Raw genomic sequence first — 21,170 nt, 5'->3', positions numbered from 1 at the left:
TAGACATTTTATTTTCAGTTTTTTAATTTGTCTAATTACTTTGAGCCCCTGAAATGAAGTGATTGTGTTAAAAAAAGGCTTTAGTTCCTCACAGTTTTATGCAAACTTTTTGTTCAACCCACTGAATTAAAGCTGAAAGTCTGCAGTTCAACTGCATCTGAGCTGTTTCATTTACAATTCATTGTGGTTTTTGTACAGAACCAACATTAGAGAAAAAGTTATCTCTGTCCAAAGATTTATGAACCTAACTACATGTTCTCTCTTGGGCCAAACAAGATATAGAACACTCATAAGCAACGCATGACATTTCTGCATCCCTCACTACTAGAATCACTCATCCCTCTACACTCGTAACAGAAATTACTTCTTCAAGATCCATATCTCCACAAATATAAATTATTTCCTCCTGCCTAAAATCCCTTCTTTGTTCTTTGCTACTTTCACTCCTGTGACTCACTCTGATGCCTGTCAGCTTCTCCCATTCAACCCCAGTCTTAAACTGCTTGTCCATCCTATGTTCTCATAGTGCCGCTGTCCTTACTCTACCTCTTACCCAGATATTACATTCCTCCCTTGTTTCTAGAACTTTAAATTTCTCATTCAAAGAGCCTGAATGTTTTGTCTTCCCCTGAATTACTGATTTAATTTAATCTGATAACCTGTGGGTCCCTTTGCACTGGTAATCTTGGGAATGATGTCCGGGTTACCAGATCCAAAAGACCATTCTCTCTGCACTTATCCTCCCAGATTTATTCTCTGTACTTGATGCTACCAAATGTTTCCTTCTAAGTCAAAAGCTTTTGGAATAAGTAATCAAGCTGCATCATTTTGGTCTTATCTTTCAAATCCATCTTTTTCAGTTTCATGTACAGACCATATCTCTTTTTTGCCCTTTGGCTTAACTATTGGTTGTAGGGGGAAGATATCCAGATTTGCTTCCTCGCAAGGCAACTTCGGGTTACTTCACAAACCCGAGCGACTCGTAAATTTTCCCACTGGTGATTTACATTATTGTCGGTAGAAAAGAATTTTTAGGAGATTTGTCGGAGGACGTAGCACAAATTTAACTGTGACAAATCTCCCTGTGTGCTATTGTCCTTAAGATGAGCCTAGCTATTCTTGGAACTATTGCAAGATAACTATATAAATTAAACATTTTTAAATGTCTGTTGCATTCTTAAACTAAGGGGGACAAAACCACAAGTCATGCCACAAAGGACTAGGCTTAAAAAAAAACCCCATTGCTTTAAGGCAGGGGTGCCCAACCTTTTTTACCCGTGAACCACATGCAAATGTAAAAAGAGTTGGGGAGCAACACAAGCATGTAAAAGTCCCTTGGGGTGCCAAATAAGGGCTATGATTGGCTATTTGGTAGCCCCTATGTGGACTGGCAGCCTATAAGAGGCTCTACTTGGCACTATACTTAGTTTTTATGCAATTAAAACTTGCCTCCAAGCCTGGAATTCAAAAATAAGCACCTGCTTTGAGGACACTGAGAGCAACATCCAAGGGGTTGGAGAACATGTTGCTCACGAGCTACTGGTTGGGGATCACTGCTTTAAGGTAATACACAGCCATGTGAATGCTAAATGTACTCTTCCATTAGGTAACCACTGAGAACAGGATTGAGGCCGATTTTTGGCCCACTGAGGAGACATTTGAGCCCCACTATAGACTGGCAGCTAGGAATTAGGATAGCTTAGTAACTATCCTTAATATACATTTTATTCCTAGGAGTTATTCTAGATAGTAGAATCTTGTTTAAGAAGACTGAACAAACTTTTTAATATTCTGTATTTATTCCGCATTGTATTCAGTTAAACTGCAAAACAATAAATATGCATTTTGTAATCATTAATATCTTTCAAACATATGTCTGTATTTTCTTTCCTCCTGCCAGCTGCTCTCTCCAGTACTGAAGGGGTTAATGGTGACGTTTAATGCCCACAAGGCATGGCACCATGGCAATTGCACCTTTATTACCTGAAGACTGAGGCTTGAAAAACCTGCTCCCACACCCACCCAATACTTCCTTGAAAAGTCCAGACAAAGGTTCTGTTGGCACAGCTACTGTGATTTCATTATTCAGCCATATCAGTAGCACATTTATATATTCATTTAGATGGATCCTACCCAGACTCTTAAGTTGGCCATACACTAGTTGAATCGTCAGGTATTGTGAGGTGCATAATGAAAGTTCACAGCTGAGACACGACATGTCAAAAGGGGCCCTTTCCCGGGGATTCATACTGGAATATAAATCATCAATATAAATCATCATTATAAGCCAGTCTCATGGCTAAACCCACACTAGGCAATAGTATAGTGTGTAAAACAGGGTCCCCAACTTTTTTTTGTTTTGCCCATGAACCACATTCATTCACTGGTTGGGGCTCACTGGTGCAGAGGATCCCTTTAGGCATCACACTGGTCAGTAACAGAACTAGTAGTTCCCTGGCCTCCCACCCCACTCCAGCCTCAATTTTTAATGCCGGATTCGTTCCAGCGCAATCTTCCCGGTGGGCCATGAGGGGGCGACACATTGAGATGTGAATAAGAACAAGAGAAGAACATATCAGAGGTATCACAATAAGAAATTCATTAAGAGAAGGCCATTGCTGAGCCCTTATACTGCGGTATGAATTACTGAAGCTCACGGCTGAGGCACCACACTCACATATGAATTATTGTGTAAGAGGACACCATGACATCATACTGGAATATGAATTAATAACAGTGCCATAAACTGGGTTGTTTCTGTTTTTGAGAAAAGTTTCAATTTTACTCTCACTTTTACCAAAGGCGAGGTGATGTGGCCTCTCACACGCCTGCATATATGTTCTGAGCTTACATTAAAGGAGAACTAAACCCTAAAAATAAATATGCTTAAAAATGCCATATTTTATATACTGAACTTATTGCACCAGCCTAAAGTGTCAGCATCTCAGTAGCAGCAATGATCCAGGACTTTAAACTTGTCACAGGGGGTCACCATCTTGGAAAGTGTCTGTGACACTCACATGCTCAGTGGGCTCTGAGCAGCTGTTGAGAAGCTAAGCTTAGGGGTCGTCACTAATCATCAAGCAGAAAATGAGGTTGGTCTGTAATATAAGCTGATGCTACAGGGCTGAATTTTAAATTCTTATGCTAGTTGCACTGGTTTCTGTGCTGCCATGTAGTAATTATCTGTATTAATTACTAATCAGCCTTATATTGTGACATTTATATTCTATGTGTACTGTATATTGTGAGTGGGTCCCTAAGCTCAGTAAGTGACAGCAGCACAGAGCATGTGCAGTGAATCAGCAGAAAAGAACATGGGGAGCTACTGGGGCATCTTTGGAGACACAGATCTTTACTGCTAAATGGCTGTGGTTGCCTTGGGCTGATACAGAAACCCAAAACATAATGTACAACATTTCTAGCTACTTCTTAAGTTAAGCTTTAGTTCTCCTTTAAGTCATGATCTCATGGCTTACTGCATATGAAGAGTGATACACAGTGAAGACAAATTCCACTCATAAATTAGGTAATTTTCTGTGTAAAGGGAAAATTTGCCATATTTTCTTTTCTACTGAATTCTTCTTAGTACTTGAGAAATCCCATGCTTATATAATTTGATGGCACATCTCTTTACAGGCCATAATAAAATGTAGGGGCATGTTCTTACTGACCACCCTTACTGGTTTCTTGAAAGATTTTTAGGACAAGAGTAAAGAACGGTTAGGGCAAGGCCAAACGTGGCGTTTTTATGTTAAGTTTTTAAAAAAGAACAGCCAGGCGTAAATATGCCACTGAAACCACATGCGACCGTCAACATGCGTTTTTCATGCGTTTTTCAGCACGTAGGATTCTTTTCCCAACATGCACTTCTCATTGTTTTCATTGTTCTCATTGAGAATTTGGACACCATATTTAAAATACGTTGCGTATTTACGCAAAGTGTGGTTTCAAACGTGCAGATCCCATCGAGTCTATTGATTTGGTAGTTTCTTGCCATATTGGCGTTTCTGCAAAAAAAAACCCAATACAGGCGTCCTGTGGCGGTTTTCAGCTTGCAAGGCCCTGTGTGAATTGCCATAGAGCGTTTTCCATTAGTTTCAGTGGTAGTGCAGTTTATGCTTATTTACGCCTGGCTGTAACGTAAAAACGCCGCAAATACGCCACGTCTGGCCTTGCGCTTATGGGAAGTGATACATTTGAGGTGAGCCAGTAGCTAGGCAAAACAATGCAAATACAAAATGAAATTATAGTTTCTCTTTAAGGCAGATGTCACATTATCAATGTAGCAGAATAATGCAGGTGTTTTCTCCACTGCGTGGCACAGAAAGTGTGACTTTAGCTTCTAGCAGAGTTCAATTCACAAATCATGAAAATGAGGGAAAAGAAGTAGTCCTTTTCTGCAACAGGACACTGCGATATGGTGCTATCTTGTATCAGAAGGAGGTAACAAACTGGTATCTGGACCAGGGTCTCCAGTTTGAGAGTTAGTACATAGACCCAACCCTAATCTGATCCTTTTCACATTTATCAAAACATAAACAATCTCATAGAGGGATTTGTGGGTCAAACTACAGGTATGGGATCTGTTATCCAGATACCCATTATCCAGAAAGCTCAGAATTACGGAAAGGCCATCTCCCATAGCCTCCAGATAATCCAAAATGTTAAAAATGATTTCCTTTTTCTCTGTAATAATAAAACAGTACATTGTACTTGATCCAAACTAAGATATAATTAATCCTTATTGGAAGCAAAACCAGCCTATTGGGTTTATTTAATGTTTACATGATTTTCTAGTAGACTTAAGGTTCGAAGATTTAAATTACGGAAACATCCATTATCCGGAAAATCCCAGGTCCCGAGCATTCTGCATAACAGGTCCCATAAATGTACAATGAAATGATGATGCGATCAGAGATGGCTATGGATGCCATGGGTAGGCTGGGGACCAAGATGCCTTGGTGGGTTCCATCTTCCTTAGTAGGAAAGTTATGGTCTAAAGCTGGTCATACAGTCTAAGATCCACTCATTTGGCAAGGTTACCAAAGAGGGGTTCTTCTGATCTGGTTCTTTAGCTACCATAAAATCATAATTTTCACTATTCCAGCCACCAGATTGAGGACCATATTAACAAGCAGGTGCAGTTCTTGATCCAACAGGAAAATCAAACCTTCCCGATTGATATCTGCTGTTCAGTTAGGCCTGTCTAAGGGCCTCATTGTTGCCACATCAGCAGATTAAACCTGTCTGTGTTTAGCCACCTTAAAGGGATCCTGTCATCAGAAAACATGTTTTTTTCAAAACGCCTCAGTTAATAGTGCTACTCCAGCAGAATTCTGCACTGAAATCCATTTCTCAAAAGAGCAAACAGATTTTTTTATATTCAATTTTGAAATCTGACATGGTGCTAGACATTTTGTCAATTTCCCAGCTGCCCCTGGTCATGTGACTTGTGCCTGCACTTTAGGAGAGAAATGATTTCTGGCAGGCTGCTGTTTTTCCTTCTCAATGTAACTGAATGTGTCTCAGTGGGACATGGGTTTTTACTATTGAGTGTTGTTCTTAAGGTGGCCATACACAGGCCGATAAAAGCTGCCGACAGACCGAGACAGCAGCTTATTGGCCCGCGTATGGGGGCCCCGACGGCCTTCCCCGATCGAGATCTGGCCGAAAGTTGGACAGATCTCGATCGGATGGGACTAAAAATCCCGTCGGATCGCGGCCGCATCTGTTCGTTGATGCGGTCTCACGATCCGACTGTCCGTAAAGCCACCGTTAGGATCCGATCGTTGGGCCCTAGGGCCTAGGGCCCACGATCGGATCAGCCCGATATCAGAATTCTGCTGGAGCAGCACTATTAACTGATTCTTTCCCATGACAGTATCCCTTTAAGGTTGCTGCACTACCTAAAATAAGGCAATATACAGCAAATGCAAGAATGCATTCAGTTTATTGCACGTTACACAATTACAAAATGTTTTGCATCCTGGGATTATTTTAAGTACCCAAAATGCCCCCCATAAGGTCTTTCAAAAAGTCTACTGAAGTTCTGAGGTATAAATGAGTATTTTTCGGGTACACTTTCAATTCAACCGTCGTTAGTTATGTTATAATGTATTTCTATGGAGTATTACATGCAAGAGGGAAATGTGTTTCCCATTGTGCAAAATATTTCATACTCAAATGATGTCATTGCAAATGATTAACAGGCTTTATTTATAGTCACATGACCTCGTTTCAGCCAATGGGGGAAAAAAAGCATAAAAACAATGCAATAGCAAATATATTTAATAACGCACATACATACATGTGTGTATATATTTATATGTAAATGTGTGTGCTTGTATATTAATATGTATATGCATATGTACACACACACAGAGCAATGTGCTTCAGACCCTTCCAGAGATAAAGGCCATCTCTTTGCTGCTGGTATTATTGTACTTGAGATGCTTGTGCCATTCAGCTGCAAGACCTTTTTTTCTCTCTTTTTAGAGGGTCAAAGTTCATCATAATCTTTGGCAAAATGCTGAGGATGGAGAAGACTCTTTAGAAATATCCAAGTTCCCTTGTCATCAGGGACTTCTGTGCTTGTACTGTCTGTAATAAGTCTTTAGATATTTCAGCTGCCTGACAAGGCAAAGGAAGGCATACGGATCTCCAGGTTCCTGGGATAAAGATGTTACAACACAGTCTATTCCAGTCAACCTCTCAAAGAGGAAGGCTTTTTGCCTCAGTACATAAGAGCAGTATTGAGCCATTAGAATAATATGTAGAACCCTGCTGATTTGAGGCACCCCAGAATGCCTCATACAATGGGTAGAACTGACGTGGCTCATACAAAGTGTTTAGGCTTTGGGATAACTTCCCCTCAGTATTTAAAGGACAACTAAGGGGTCTTAGAGCCACTGCTATCATCTTCTGTGGGACTTGCATCACTGCTCTCACTGGAGGGGCGCTCGCTGGGTTTAGGGGTGTCAGCGCCATCTTCAAAAGCTTCAGGATTCTCCAGCATCTCACGAATCAGCGGAGGCATTGGTCCTGGTATCTCCATCTTCAATGTGATTGCTCGCTCAGCACCTGTCACAAAATATACAGGTTAGAATCCAGTTTGTCAAGAGAATTGTTCAAGTGCATTGTCTCTTAATCCCTGTTCTGTATATTGCGTGTCCCAATCAAATACTAAATTAGTTAAACCTTGACAAATGATATCTATATTTTGTAGCCCCTGTACAATCAGGGGTAGATTTATCAAGGGTCGAATTTCGAAGTTGAAAACACTTCGAAATTCGACCATCGAATTGAATTACTTTGACTTCGAATATCGAAGTCGAAGTTTCTTTTTCATCAAATTTATACATTTGCGGTTGAAGAAAATCGATTCGAAGGATTTCAGCGATCGATCGAATAATTTTTCTTCAACTTCAAAAAACTTAGAAAACTGCTCTAGAAGGTATGCTTTACTGCACCAAAAGTTACCTTTTGTACTGATCCCACGTAGGTCAGTGATTTTCATAAGCATACGAGGAAACATGTAGGGTTTGTCAGGCCTTCGCCGGCGAGCATAAAATTTCAGGGCCTCCAGAAGTGGTTCTTGTAGCTTCTCCACTTTTTCTGGCTCCTCTAAATCCATCCGATCTGTTAGGAAACCCCATGCAGTCATCATCATTTGTTTATATAAGTTACACAGTGCTTTACTTAAGATAATGAACAGGGAACTAACAGTAAATAACGAACAAGGGTTTGTCAATACGTCTTTAATGTTAAGAAATCTTAAATAGCTGTCATCACATTTTAATATTCAAATCAAGATTCTGTGTCTGGCCAGATCCAAACTGACAGATTCCATGTGCCCCTAATACTCAAAAAGAGCACATATTCTGTTTTTGCATTATTTCAAAATGTGTAGGCCTCTCAAGGCTACATAGAATAACTTTATATCCTATGGGTAATGCCACATTTGGCTTATGATAGTAATCAAATGATATAGGTGCATTTGTTGGTGGTAAGGTTCCCTTTTTCTGATTCTAACTAAAGATAACCATTGGTTATTATGTAAATAGCTACAAGGGGGTGTCCTTGTTTGAAAGGGACAACGACTTGGCTCATAACTTACAGATTTATGAAAATATTGCTGTTTCATCCATACAGCCATAGTTCCAAGAATATCATAATTTCACACTAATTAACCCTCTCTTGGCTTCTAAGCAGAAGCCCTCAAGCAAATTGAAGAATATTAAATGGACAAAGTTGTAATACCTCCACAAATTAAACATATGGCGCTCAGAAGTCCGGTCTCTGTATCATCCATTTCTAATGGCAGTAGCTGGTCTGCGAATGAGAAGAGTAGGTCTGTAAGAGGCCCAAAACCAGCATTGTGCATCTGGGTGCGGTTTAGAGTAAGGCCATCAGAGAAGGTCATGGTGTCTTGGTCTGGAGTGTAGCGTGTGCAAATCCGGAGCATCTAGAATAAAAAATAAAGTAAAATTCTTTGACACTGAATAAATCCAAGGCAAATAAAAAGGCATCATGGGGATGATACTTGTGAAACCATCTCTTGCCATAGCAGACCACGGTAAATGGTACTCTTTGTGGTAAAAGGCAGTTTCCCCTTTAAACACAGAGGCAAGCAGCTGTCTGCCACCACCAGGGTGTTCCCTGAGCAGTAGGACAGGTTATTAAAGGAACAATTACACCAAAAAATTAAAGCGTTTTAAATTAAAACTGATTTATTTGCTATCTACTATAGTTTATATAAACAAGCTGTGCTTGTGCAATGGGGGCAGTCATTTAAAGCTGAAAAAGGAGAAAAGGCACAGGATACATGGCCGATAATACACAAGTTCTATAGTATACAATGGGATCCTTCAGAAGTTATACGTTATCTACTGTGCTTGAATGGCTGCCCTTAACCTATGACTAAGTGTCCCTGGTAGACACGAAATGGGTCAGGCCTTGGTTCTTAATTATGGAGAATAAAATGTAAGTTTTTTAACTTTTTACAATCTGACTCCGACTGTACTATTTTGTGGGTCCAGGCTTGTGCCAGCCTCTTTTGATGTCTCCTGGGGCTTATTACAGAACCCTATGGTTCAGCAGTTATTCATTTGAAGGTTTAAATTTTATGTAAGACTGATTCTACTCCCTGTCTCAATCAAGTAAACATGGGTCTATAGCTTATAACCACTGAACTGATGATATGTTTACAGTAGCAGACTAGTCTCAGTTAACGTGGGGGATTTGTCTCATTAAAGTCTAAGAATCCTTCTTACCAGGATATCAAGGCAGGCAGCTTTCAATAAGGTGATTTGGTCAGCGATGGTCAATGTGGTGAATCCAGGCAAACGTTTGGCAAACTCCACGATCTTGATGATGCACTTGGTGGACAGTTCACTGAATTTATCCCACAAGCCCAAGTCCAGCTGCACTCTGTGATCAGCACTGGAGTTCTGAAGAACAGATATACTGTTAGTGTTTGCTCACTTAAATGTACACATCAATTTACAATGCATATTTACTTCAGACTTAATAATCAGGATTCTGTCATGATTTTTATGATGTAGTTTTTATTTCTAAATTGAACAGTTTACACTGCAAATAATTCACTCTACAATATAAAATTTCATTCCTGAACCAGCAAGTGTATTTTTTTAAATTGTAATATTGGTGTGTAGGCGCCATCTCAGGTCATTGTGCCTTGTCATGAGCTTTCAGAAAGAGCCAGCACTTTAGGATGGAACTGCTTTCTGGCAGGCTGTTGTTTCTCCTACTCAATGTAACTGCATGAGTCGCAGTGGGACCTGGATTTTACTATTGAGTGCTGTTGTTACAGTATATCTACCAGGCAGCTGTCATATTGTGTTAGGGAGCTGCTATCTGGTTACCTTCTCATTATTCTGTTGTTAGGCTGCTCGAGGGGAAAGGGAGCGAGTTATATAACTTCAACTTGCAGTACAGCAGTAAAGAGTGACTGAAGTTTATCAGAGCACAAGTTACATGACTAGGGGCAGCTGGGAAACTGACAATATATCTAGCCCCATGTCAGATTTCATAATGAAATATAAAAAAAATCTGTTTGCTATTTTGAGAAATGGATTTCAGTGCAGAATTCTGTTTGAGCAGTACTATTAACTGATGTGTTTTGAAAAAAACTATTTTTCCCATGACAGTATCCCTTTAACAATAAGCTGGCATCACCTATTTGTCATCAACACAAGAGTCTGCCATTAAAATCTACTACACATACTTATGGATGCTTTTACAATTATTCTGCAATACAAATGCTGGAGTTTCATAAGAACCATAGTCTACCACATACATAAAAACAAAAACCAGCCTACTCTGAATAGGGAGGCCACTACTCACACACAGACAAGGAGGCTAGTGTTTGAAGCACACAGAGATAGTCCTTACCGTGGTGTATTTGCCTAGCTGGCAGAGAGAAGGAAAGGTTTCTTGATGTGCTTTACTGACTTTCTGAATAAGTTCTTCCATTTCTGGGGGCATCTCATAGCTATCTGGTACCACCACTTCCTCTTTTATCTCCTTCTTCTTCTTGTTCCTGTCATTTCTCACCGCTAGGAAAAACAATATATGTAAACAATTAATTAGAAGCAACCTGGAAGACCATACCCATCACATTTCCCACCAGTAATACGTGGTCCTTGAAAATATAACTTGGTAGTAACAGTGCAAAGAGAATAAATATGAGGAAAATGCATACTAAATATGTGGCTTTGCATTAATATAACACATTATGACCCATACACTTGCTATTGTGCTGATCACATCTTATGTTTCTTTTGGATGATCAGTAGTGGTTCAGAGTTTGAACGCCCAGTTTACTTGTCAACAATAATAAATCAGTTATATAGATCTAAATACTCTACTTCTTTTAGCTTCTTGTTTTATTAAGTGATTTGCATTTTCTCTATCATCCTGAATTTCTCCTCCGTTTTCATTGTTTTGCCATTGCTATTATTTCCCCTTCCCATCCCTAATTTGCATATGCAAATTAGGATTCGGATTTGGTTCGGTTTTGGACGAATCTTTCGCGAACGATTCAGGGGTTCGGCCGAATCCAAAATAGTGTATTCGGTGCATCCCTAATTGCTATACAATATAAAATATAAGAAATACATACATATATTATGGCTTATTTAATAAACTTTAGGGCCTTATGACAAGAGTATATTTCATTAATTTTGGTATTGTTACATGTGAACTGCAAGCCATTGAGTAAAAAGAATGATTTTACTTTCGCAAAAGTATTACAATTGTCTTGTTAATTAGATACTCCTGTAAACAGAAGTGATCCTTTTCTACTTGAATGATTTGCTAGCCTTGTGTCTGCTGTCTAAGGCCTGTTACTAAATGGCTTGTGACCTGGCATTTAACCCTTCAGTGTGACCTCTGTCCTTGCCTGCAGGTGGTGGGATTGGAGCACAGCAGGGACAGTGATGGATCATGTCATGGCTCTGGAAAACTTATACACTGTCCCTTCTACACACACACCCACCCACGCACGCTTACAAAAGGCATAGGTATAGCTAGTGTAAGTGTTGAAAGGATAAGAAATATTTTTCTTTGTCATTGTCCCATAGATAAAAGATGGTTGTTTCAATTTAAAAATAGCAATCATATTCCTACCATAAATATCACAATCATTATAGCCATACCTGCACAGTATTAGATCTATAGCACATTGGACAATTGTATCATTCCCTTTCCACTGAACCAATAGGAGGTAACCAGGGATTAACTCTGGATACCTGCTGGTGTAGTATTCTTCCTACTCACTACAAAGGGATTGGCCTTGAGCTCAGGGCCTGGTATTATTACTTGAAATGGACAGGTGTGAGTTGATATCCATTGACTACAATGTAGGCCAGGGATCCCCAACCTTTTGAACCCGTGAGCAACATTCAGAAGAAAAAGGAGTTGGGGAGCAACACAAGCATGAAAAATGTTCTTGGGGTGGCAAATAAGTGCTGTGATTGGCCATTTGGTAGCCCCTATGTGGATTGTCAACCTACATGGCTCTGCTCTGTTTGGCAGTACATCTGGTTTTTATGCAACTAAAACTTGTCTCCAAGGCTGGAATCCAAAAATAAGCTCCTGTTTGAGGCCACTGAGAGCAACATCCAAGGGGTTGGAGAGTAACATGTTGCTCACGAGCTACTGGTTGGTGATCACTGATGTAGGCTATCAGTGACACTCCAGTGAAGCCAGCAAGCCATAACCCTTGTGACCTGCAACGTGTAACACCCCAATTAAATATAAAAATGGTTGCACTCTCTTATAGGATTTCTGGGAACTATAACTTTATAAAAGTCACAGTTTGTACATCTGGATGACAGAGGTATTCTAACTTTCTGGATCCATGCTTCCCATTTGCAGTCAAACCTTTGGTAGGGACCCCTTAAACTCATAACAAGGTTACAGATTTATAAAAATGACCATAATAGTTCTAAAGATAACCTAAACTGTAAATAGTCATTTAACCTCAGATTTCACTCAAAATACTTTCATGACTTCAACCCAACTGCTGTCAGATGTAAGCAGGTTTTATTCAGTGTTCAGAGGGAGTAGAATAAAGGGATCTTTTATTTAAAATAATAAATCCTCTTAATCTGATGCTGTTATTAATCTGATGGTTAACCATTTTATAAACCACTTACTAGTGTATCCCGCTGACTCTCTGCGCCAAAGACTATTATATTTTTCACTGCTCTCCTCTCTATCTTCTATACCCACCTCCATTGTGTCCTGACTTTCCTCACACGTTTCCTAATGAACTTCCTTTTCACCTCGGGATAAAGTGTGTGGGTCCCTAACAACAGGAAGCCAGGCGCCGGAAACCCAATTATAGAATGAGAAGGGCACAGAGGCTTAGCAGAGAGAATGAAGGAGGGGGGAAATGAGAGAAGGACGGGCACAATGCAAGCAAGGGCTAGAAATACAAGAAATGGAGGAAAAAGAAGATGTCGATAAGAAAAGCAGATTGGATTGGACATTTTCTTGGACAAAGGAAACTAGTGGTTGCTCCAAATATAGACTTCTTGTCAATTGCAAGATCTTTTTTCTTTAATAAAATCCTTTCAATAAAAGCCATACCCAATATGTAACAGGTGCAGTAACCTATAACCACCAATAACATGTTTGTTTTGAAACAGGTGAGCAGTACATGACACTTTCTGATCGGTTGCTAAATGTGATAACTTTAGAAAACGTTGTACCTTTTATTATCCGTCTATAACCATTTATAAATTATACTGTATTTTTACATCAACCTCTTTGAACCATATCTAGACCACTTCAAAGCATAGTGTAACGTTCGAACTGTGGCCCTCCAGCTGGCTTATATCACATACATGGATTAATAGAACTGTGGCCCTCCAGCTGGCTTATATCACATACATGGATTAATAACACCCACTTGTAGTTGGCCTTTTGGGGGTCAGTAAACTATTATGAAACCATAAGAAAAAGTTATACATTTTTCTAGTCTTTTAAGTAGCTTCTTATCAAATCAGTTTGAATTCTACACCAAATTTAACTGGCTCAGAAAAATCACAACACAGTTGTGGCAAACTTTATAGGGGTAATTTATGATAGACTGGGGTAAGAGTGCGCCCCTTTGTGCTCAATTCTGCAAGCACTTCTTCCCCTGGACTTTTGGTGATAGTCTCCCTTTAAGTCTCCTTTATCCATTTCTAGGATTTCTCTCACTTTGATGATAGCAGTAGAGCTTGATAGCTCATTGAGCATTTGTTTATACTTCTGGAACTCAGAACCAAGGAGCCTCTCTGTGTAAAGAATCTATTTGCACAAGCACCCAAGGGACAAAATGAGGTGCTGGGATTACGAGGAATGTGGAGTTCGCAGTCTTAACCATTTCAGACAGTTGAAGGAAAGGGCTATGAGCAGCATTAGCCTCTTCCAATGGTATTTCCATAGACTTTTGTAGATTGGAAAGTGCTTAGGATACTGCATCTGACAGTGAACTCACCCTCTTTAGACATTCCGACCTGGAAGCATTTCTGCAGTCTGCAAAACTGGCAGCGGTTCCGTGTCACCTTGTTGATTTGGCAGTTCTTGTCACGGTGACATGTATATACCATATTTTTCTGTATACTGCGCCGGAAAAAGCCCTGTCACAAAGAGGGAAGGGTGTGAGATGAATGGATGGGAGAGAAATAAAAAATGTGATGCAACTGGAGAGATTGATGAAGTGAGGTGAAGAGTCAAGGATAATACAAAAAAAGAAAGGAACAGAGCAAAAAGTGTGAAATACAGTAATAGAACCAGAGGCACAGAGTTGGGAACTAGAAATAAAAGTAGTGAAACTAATAGGCAGTAACCCATAGTGGTAAAAAAAAAAAACACAGTAAAGGCATAGGATCTATTAACCAGAATACGTGGGGCCTTGGGTTGACATTATAAGGCATAATGTAGACCAAAGTATTGTAAGGATGGTCACATACTCCGCGTTCTCCCCAGAATATGTGTTGGGCAGGGAAAAAAGGAGCCATGTGGGAAAAAAAATAAAAAATGGTGTGCTTCCACCACCTCGACCCCTGTTATAGAGTTTACTCTGTGTGTCAGGGGGAGCAGAGACAAGTGGCTGAAAAAAGAAATGCTGGGTGAAACATCATTGGGACACTGTACTCCAACAGTTCTGGAGCTTATAAGCCTTACTGAGAGTTTTCAGCTGAAATGGAGGCCTTTCAGTTGGTTTGAGACTTCTCCAATGTCTGAAATATCCTGGACAAAGAAAATTCCCCATGTGTCATCAGACTAAGACTATAAAAAAATTCCAGCTGTGGAATCCAGGATACCCAGCATTTGGTCTGTTTTAGGATCTATCAATATTTCTGCGACTGTCGGCTTTTTAAGTAGTCGAACACCATTATGCCTTATGGAGTTGTAGAGTTAGCATTTATACAATAAACCTTGCTACCAAATGTATTTTGCATTTATGGAGAAAGTATTATTTTCTACTCTGGAAAAAAATTGGAAAATCTTAATCAATATATATTTTAGGGTTTGGCCATCCAGGTTGTGGGCCAGATTGCACTGATCCAATTGGTAGAATTGCAATAGAATCCAATGCAGACCTTTCAGGAGATGTCTACCATAGTATGATGGAGTACTTGTCCAACTGAAATTGCAAACTCGCCAGATAAATATTTGGCAGATGCCTTATCAAATATTAGTTGGCCAAATATGTGTGGGCGAATCAGCAGAAAATAATCAGTTGGTGTATTTAAAGGAAAACTATACCCCCGAACAATGTAGGTCTCTATAAAAATATATTGCATTAAACAGCTCATTTGTAAAACCCTGCTTGTGTAAATAAACTATTTTCATAATAATATACTTTTTTAGTAACATGTGCCATTGGATAATCATGAATAGAAAATTGCCATTTTAAAAAATAAGGGCCACCCCCTGGGATTGTATGGATTCACAAATAAACCATACTTGTTGGGTCACATGAGCCAATTAACAGACAGAGTTCTGCCTTTTGCTTCCACGCTTCTTCCTGTTACATTTAAAGTTGAAGTATTTCTGGTCAGGTGATCTCTGAGGCAGCACACAGACCATCACAAAATGGTGGCGCAAGGCAAGAGATGTAAAAGGGCAATATTTACTTAAATATATATTCCAGTTTGGTAAGATTCTTTAATATGCCACTTAATTTGATATAAACTTAAGTATTCATTTTGTGGATTTAGTTTTCCTTTAAGGCTCACACTATATTTTCACCACTATAACATGAAAAAATACAATTGTTGCCTAAGGGTTGATAGCAGATAAATTCCAGGTCACTGCACCTCAGTTCCTATACAACTTTTATCAGGCCAGTGACGCTTAGGAAACAGTTAAGGCGTCTCACCTTGCAGCCCTCACATGAGCTGACACCGTAGTGATAACCTGAAGACTTGTCGTTGCAGACGAAGCAGGGCTTGTAAACACGTGGAGGTGGTGGCGGCGACGGTGAACTGGGCACCATTTCCTCCGAGCTGGTACTTTGTGTTTCTACAGCTGAACACACATAAGAAAAAGAGAAGGGGCGGTTAGGAACACTAGAAAACACTTTGTTACAGTCGCTGAAACACAACTGGCCTCCATTGATTATTAAATGCAGACTACAGCTATCAAGTTGCAGAAGAGCAGCCATCTTTAATTTATGTGTGATTTGTAACAGTGGAAGTATGAGAGAGACTGCGATGCCTGGTGTTTCATTACTTATCCATTTGAGCTCTACTTTTCTCTTGAACCTGGTCCTTTCACCTCGGAGTCTATTATTACCGCAGCACAACACAAATACCCCAGCTTGTGCAACACAAGAAGAGGCAGGAGGCACAAGCAATGAGCTCAATCACATTACTGTGTGACAGCGCAGACATGGGATTTATTATAGGCTAAGGAAACAATCATAGGGATGGAAGCCTTGGAATGATCTTGGAATGATTACCTGAAGTCAGGTAGTAACAGAGTTAAAAGAGATGGACATTAATAGCATCATCTAAGGCTTCTTAATACAGCGGGATTGTATTATCCCACCCCCCATGTTATTAGGCAAAGCCTTTGACTAAAGGAAGTTGAAATGTGAACATTCAGAGAGACATGTGCTACTAATTTAGTGCAGCCCAAAATAACCAGGAGAGGGGGAAAGAAGGCAGCCTTAACCCTAATGTAACCCAGTCCCAGCAGCCCCCTCAGGCTTACAACGTTCCCCCCCGAGGCAGCTTTGCAGATGCTTTCTATCCTAGCTTTCAACACACAGAATTTCTTCTTTCATTGCCCTGAATGCACATTCCAGCATGGACAGGTTAGAGGGGTGGGGGCTCCAGCAATTTTATATCCCCAGAGAGCTGTGGGCAAATGTGAACCCCACAAGACCCCATCTTGTTCAGCTTTGAACCAGGGAGATGAAATTACCCCCCACACACACAGATTCCCTCCTTTCATCTTTCTTTTTTACTTTCATGTTTCTTTCTTGTTAGTCTAATGGTAGAAGGACCACAAACATGTCCCTGGGCAGCTGTAATTGAACTACAAATCCCAACGCTTGTTATTGCTATTGCTTCTTCAGCACCATATTTATGGATTATTGGAGCAAACCTGTGTTACAAGTATGGTTGCCACCTTTTAATAAAATATCCACCGGCCGGTGGAGGGGGCGGGAACAAAAGGGTGGGTCATGATGTCAAAGGGGGTGGGTCGTGACGTCATAGGGGGCAGAGCCACGGCGCGTGATTGACCATAAGCCGGCAAAAAGGTGAGTTTTGACCAGACTGGGGGTAGGCTACGGGCTTTTGTTAGGTGTATTACAAATTTACCGGCAGCTACATTGCCGGTAAATTTGTAATACCGGCCCCGGCCTTAGCTAGGCCGGTAAAATACCGGCCGGTGGCAACCCTAGTTACAGGTATGGGATCCATTATTCAGAAAACTCCAAATTATGGAAAGGCCGTCTACCATAGACTAAATTGTATCCAAATAATCCAGATTAATTATTTCCTTTTTCTTTCTAATAATAAAACAGTAGTTTGTACTTGATCCAAACTAAGATATAATTAATCCATTTTGGAAGCAGAACCAGCCTATTGGGTTTATTTAATGTTTACATGATTTTCTAGTAGACTTAAGGCAGGAGTGCCCATACTTTACTAATGTGAGGTCTACTTTTAGTGATGTTGTCCCATTATGATCTACAGTAATAATATCACTGTTGGCATTCTGTTTCATAGAAAATATTACTTAAATACTGATTAATGGGAAAATGTATAAAAGTGTTTTAAAATAATAAAAATATAATGCAGTGCTGCCCTGCACTGGTAAAACTGGTGTGTTTGCTTCAGAAACACTACTATAGTTTATATACATAAGCTGCTGTGTAGCAATGGGGGCAGCCATTCAAAGGAGAAAAGGCTCAGGTTACACAGCAGATAGCAGATAAGCTCTGTTATCCACTATTTAACCTGTGCCTTATAGTCTTTTTTCAATTTCCGCCATTGCTACACAGCAGCTTGTTTATATGAACTATAGTAGTGTTTACCGTTCCTTTAACATAATAATTACCAGAATGAAAAGCATGAAACAGGAGGGTGATTTAGACAAGCTGTTTGTTGACAGTGTCTTGAGATCTACTGATCACCAGCTAAAGGTCTACTGGTAGTTCCCGATCTACTGTTTGGGCACCCCTGACTTAAGGTATGAAGATCCAAATTATGTACAGATCCATTATTTGGAAAACCCCAGGTCCCGAGCACTCTGGATAACAGGTCCCATACCAGTATATACTGGATTTAGTAGACACTTATTACACAGATATGTCTGACTGATGTGCCATGCTTATTGTGCCCGTTTGGGTGCAACTTCCAAAACTAGACTGTTACTGACTGGTGTATCACATTCACTGGGAGGCTATAGTGATGATGAGTGTGTGACACACTTACTGCATGTTTCTATTAAGGACTGCTGTGTCCCATTGGCTGCATGGCTTTGTTACTAGTGAATGCGCCACAATAAGAGTGTCAGATGCTAGTGTGCCACCCTCTCTGCGTGGCACTGATCATAGTGTCATGGCATGGTTGTGCTGCAATTACTACACTTTAACACGCAAATATGGGTTCTGCTTTATTGGTATTTTATTTTCCCCCCTATCAATAACCTTAATGAGCCATTAAAATGCTTGTGCCCCTGGCACTGTGACATTTAGCTCCCATTACTTCATTAAGATTGCTAGCACCACTTAGAAAGCCATCAATCAAAGACACAGTGTAGTGTTTCTCTCTTATTCCCCCTGCTGGCATTCGCCTCTTTTTCATCCACGGAGACTGAAGAAGAGCTTACATTACAGGCCAAGGAAGAAAGGAGCACACAAAGAAGGAGTGAATGGATGAAGACAGCACGGCCTATTATAACACAGGCAAAGAAGGAAACTTTTTTTCTGTCCTGCGGGTCTGGTATTTCCAACACCTAGAGATAAATACATTGATCTGATTGAGTGCTTGTGTTTCACACATTCCTATTTAGAGGTGAAGTTTTAATAAAAATCTAACGGGGTGCGATGTTCTTTAGTATAACAGTTTTTTTAAAAAGCCACCATACTAATAGAAATAGCATCTTGGATGACTTACTGGTGATATACAGGCTCCTGCACTGTAATTAATAATCTTGAAAATATGTGCCTTTTTATTTTAAATTGTCATTGCTTGAGTGATGGTTTTTGAGTTATTTAGCTCTCCAGTTTGCAATTACTGCAATTCCAAATTACCCTAGCAACCATCCACTGCTTTGAATAAGAAACTGGAATATGAATAGGAAAGGCCTGAATAACTATAAATTTATGGCCTTACAGAGCATTTGATTTTTTAGATGAGGTCAATGACTCCTATTTAAAAGCTGGAAAGCTGGAGCCAGAAGAAGAAGGCAAATAATTCAATAACTATAGAAAATAAATAATGTAGACCAATTGAAAAGTTGCTTACAACTGGCCATTCTATAACATACTAAAAGTTTACTTAAAGGTGACCCACCCCTTTAAGTGGGGAGCCATACAAGCGGTTGCACCTTTTGGCTGTTAAATGCTATAAACAAATGTAAAATAAACAATAAGGATTATAAAAGTTGTAAATGGACACACAGGATGCCATGTGCAGTGCTATTCACTTGTGTGAGTTGAAGCGATGCTTACACTAAATCATACTCATGCACTGAATCTAGGATTTGCCCAAATCCCAGAACTTTTTGCAGGATTTGGATTCAGAAGTTTTCCTTAGTATTCATCCAAACTGAATCTAAACCTTCATAGGACTGTAACGTTCTGGGCAAAGGCATGTGACAATGTTTTGTTCACAGATAATCCTTTTTTTTATGTTCCTCAAATTTTAATATGAAAATGATTGCTCTGATTCGGTTCAGTATTCACCCAGATTTTTTATGTGGAGAATTCAGCCAAATCGCCAAATTATGCATTTGTTACATCCCTGTATATAGTGATGATGATTATGATGGTAAAAAGCTGCAACTCTTTCCAAAAATCAGCCAGATATCTATTGAGCTCTCCAGTTTTGGCGAGGACCACATTGGCTCGTGATATGGTTCTCACATTGAGATCAGCCCGATGTCTTTAGGTGTAATCTGTATGGGCAGTTTAAGAGGTACAAAAGTGCAGTTGGAAAGTTCTTTAGATTCTCAATTACAAAGGTGTTGTCACACAATACTATTTTAGCAGTCTGTTGTTCTCACCCCCTGCAGAGGCTGAAATTAAATCACAACACATGTAAAATATCCTATACAGGATACACTGCAAACTGAGATTATCTACGTCTCAAGGAATTCTCTTGCACTAGATATAAGCATATATGATACATTATCAAGGTTCGAGTTGTGTTTTTTTCATGAAAATTCTAGTTTTTGTGTTTATGTTCTTGTTCAAAATTCCCATTCTCAGGTTAAAAAAAAAGTTAATTTTTCGATTTTTTTTTTTTAAAACTTTAATTTTTCAAGATTTATTATACCCCGACCCTGGAAAAATCTCAAATCTGAAAATACACCATCCAAAACCAGTCGAGTTCATGTAGAAGTCAATGGCAGAGGCCCTTAAACCATTTGAAGATGTTAATAGCCTTCATGGTGTTTGACTTTTTTCTGAGGGTTTTGCCCAAAAACCACAAATGCAGAGCGCAGTAGAGCTCACGGGGCCATCTTCGGTGCTTCAGTAATCCTCATAAAGTGAGCAGAGTATCGGTGCATGCACAGTTCGTTTCAACTGTGCATGAGCCGGATGTGCTGCAGTGCCAGAAGAAGACCAAAAGTTTACCGAAGCGCCGGAAGATGGCGCCCGTGAACTCTGCTGTGCTCACTCTGCATTTGCAGTCACTAATCCTACAGGGGACACAATTCTGGGGTAACACTTAGCAGGGGGAGGCAGGGAGGGGGGCCAGTAGGGACTTATCACCAAGGGGGGTTTACTTCTCCTGTAACCCCGAACTCGCTAATTTGAGTTTTTTCCATTTGAGTTGTGAGTTTATACTCTAAAGTTCAACCTTTGATAAATAACCCCCTTAGTTAAAGTCATGCAGATAATTCTGGAAAACATCCTTTATTTCTCTAAATTATATAATTGTCATTAGGGACTATTTTCAGAG

General features: G+C 39.9%; 1 protein-coding gene across 3 annotated transcripts in view; it reads right to left on the bottom strand.

Annotated features, from left to right (window-relative positions):
• Positions 1 to 6,192: 6,192 nt before the first annotated feature.
• The window catches only part of LOC108708649 (retinoic acid receptor gamma-like), a 129,157-nt gene continuing 114,179 nt past the window's right edge, over positions 6,193 to 21,170 (bottom strand). For all 3 annotated transcript variants that reach the window (XM_018247574.2, XM_018247575.2, XM_018247576.2), the window contains 7 exons: positions 15,905 to 16,053; positions 14,015 to 14,156; positions 10,417 to 10,580; positions 9,276 to 9,452; positions 8,263 to 8,467; positions 7,483 to 7,641; positions 6,193 to 7,083 (listed from right to left, as the gene is read on the bottom strand). In XM_018247574.2, coding sequence (XP_018103063.1) covers positions 6,893 to 7,083; positions 7,483 to 7,641; positions 8,263 to 8,467; positions 9,276 to 9,452; positions 10,417 to 10,580; positions 14,015 to 14,156; positions 15,905 to 16,053 — 1,187 coding nt within the window. In that variant the 3' untranslated portion in view covers positions 6,193 to 6,892. The remainder of the gene's footprint in view (positions 7,084 to 7,482; positions 7,642 to 8,262; positions 8,468 to 9,275; positions 9,453 to 10,416; positions 10,581 to 14,014; positions 14,157 to 15,904; positions 16,054 to 21,170) is intronic.

This window comes from Xenopus laevis, chromosome 2L (assembly GCF_017654675.1).
Source record: "Xenopus laevis strain J_2021 chromosome 2L, Xenopus_laevis_v10.1, whole genome shotgun sequence".
Lineage (NCBI taxonomy): Eukaryota > Metazoa > Chordata > Amphibia > Anura > Pipidae > Xenopus > Xenopus laevis.
Note: the sequence above shows the minus strand (reverse complement) of the source record. Positions and strands in the feature narration are given on the sequence as shown.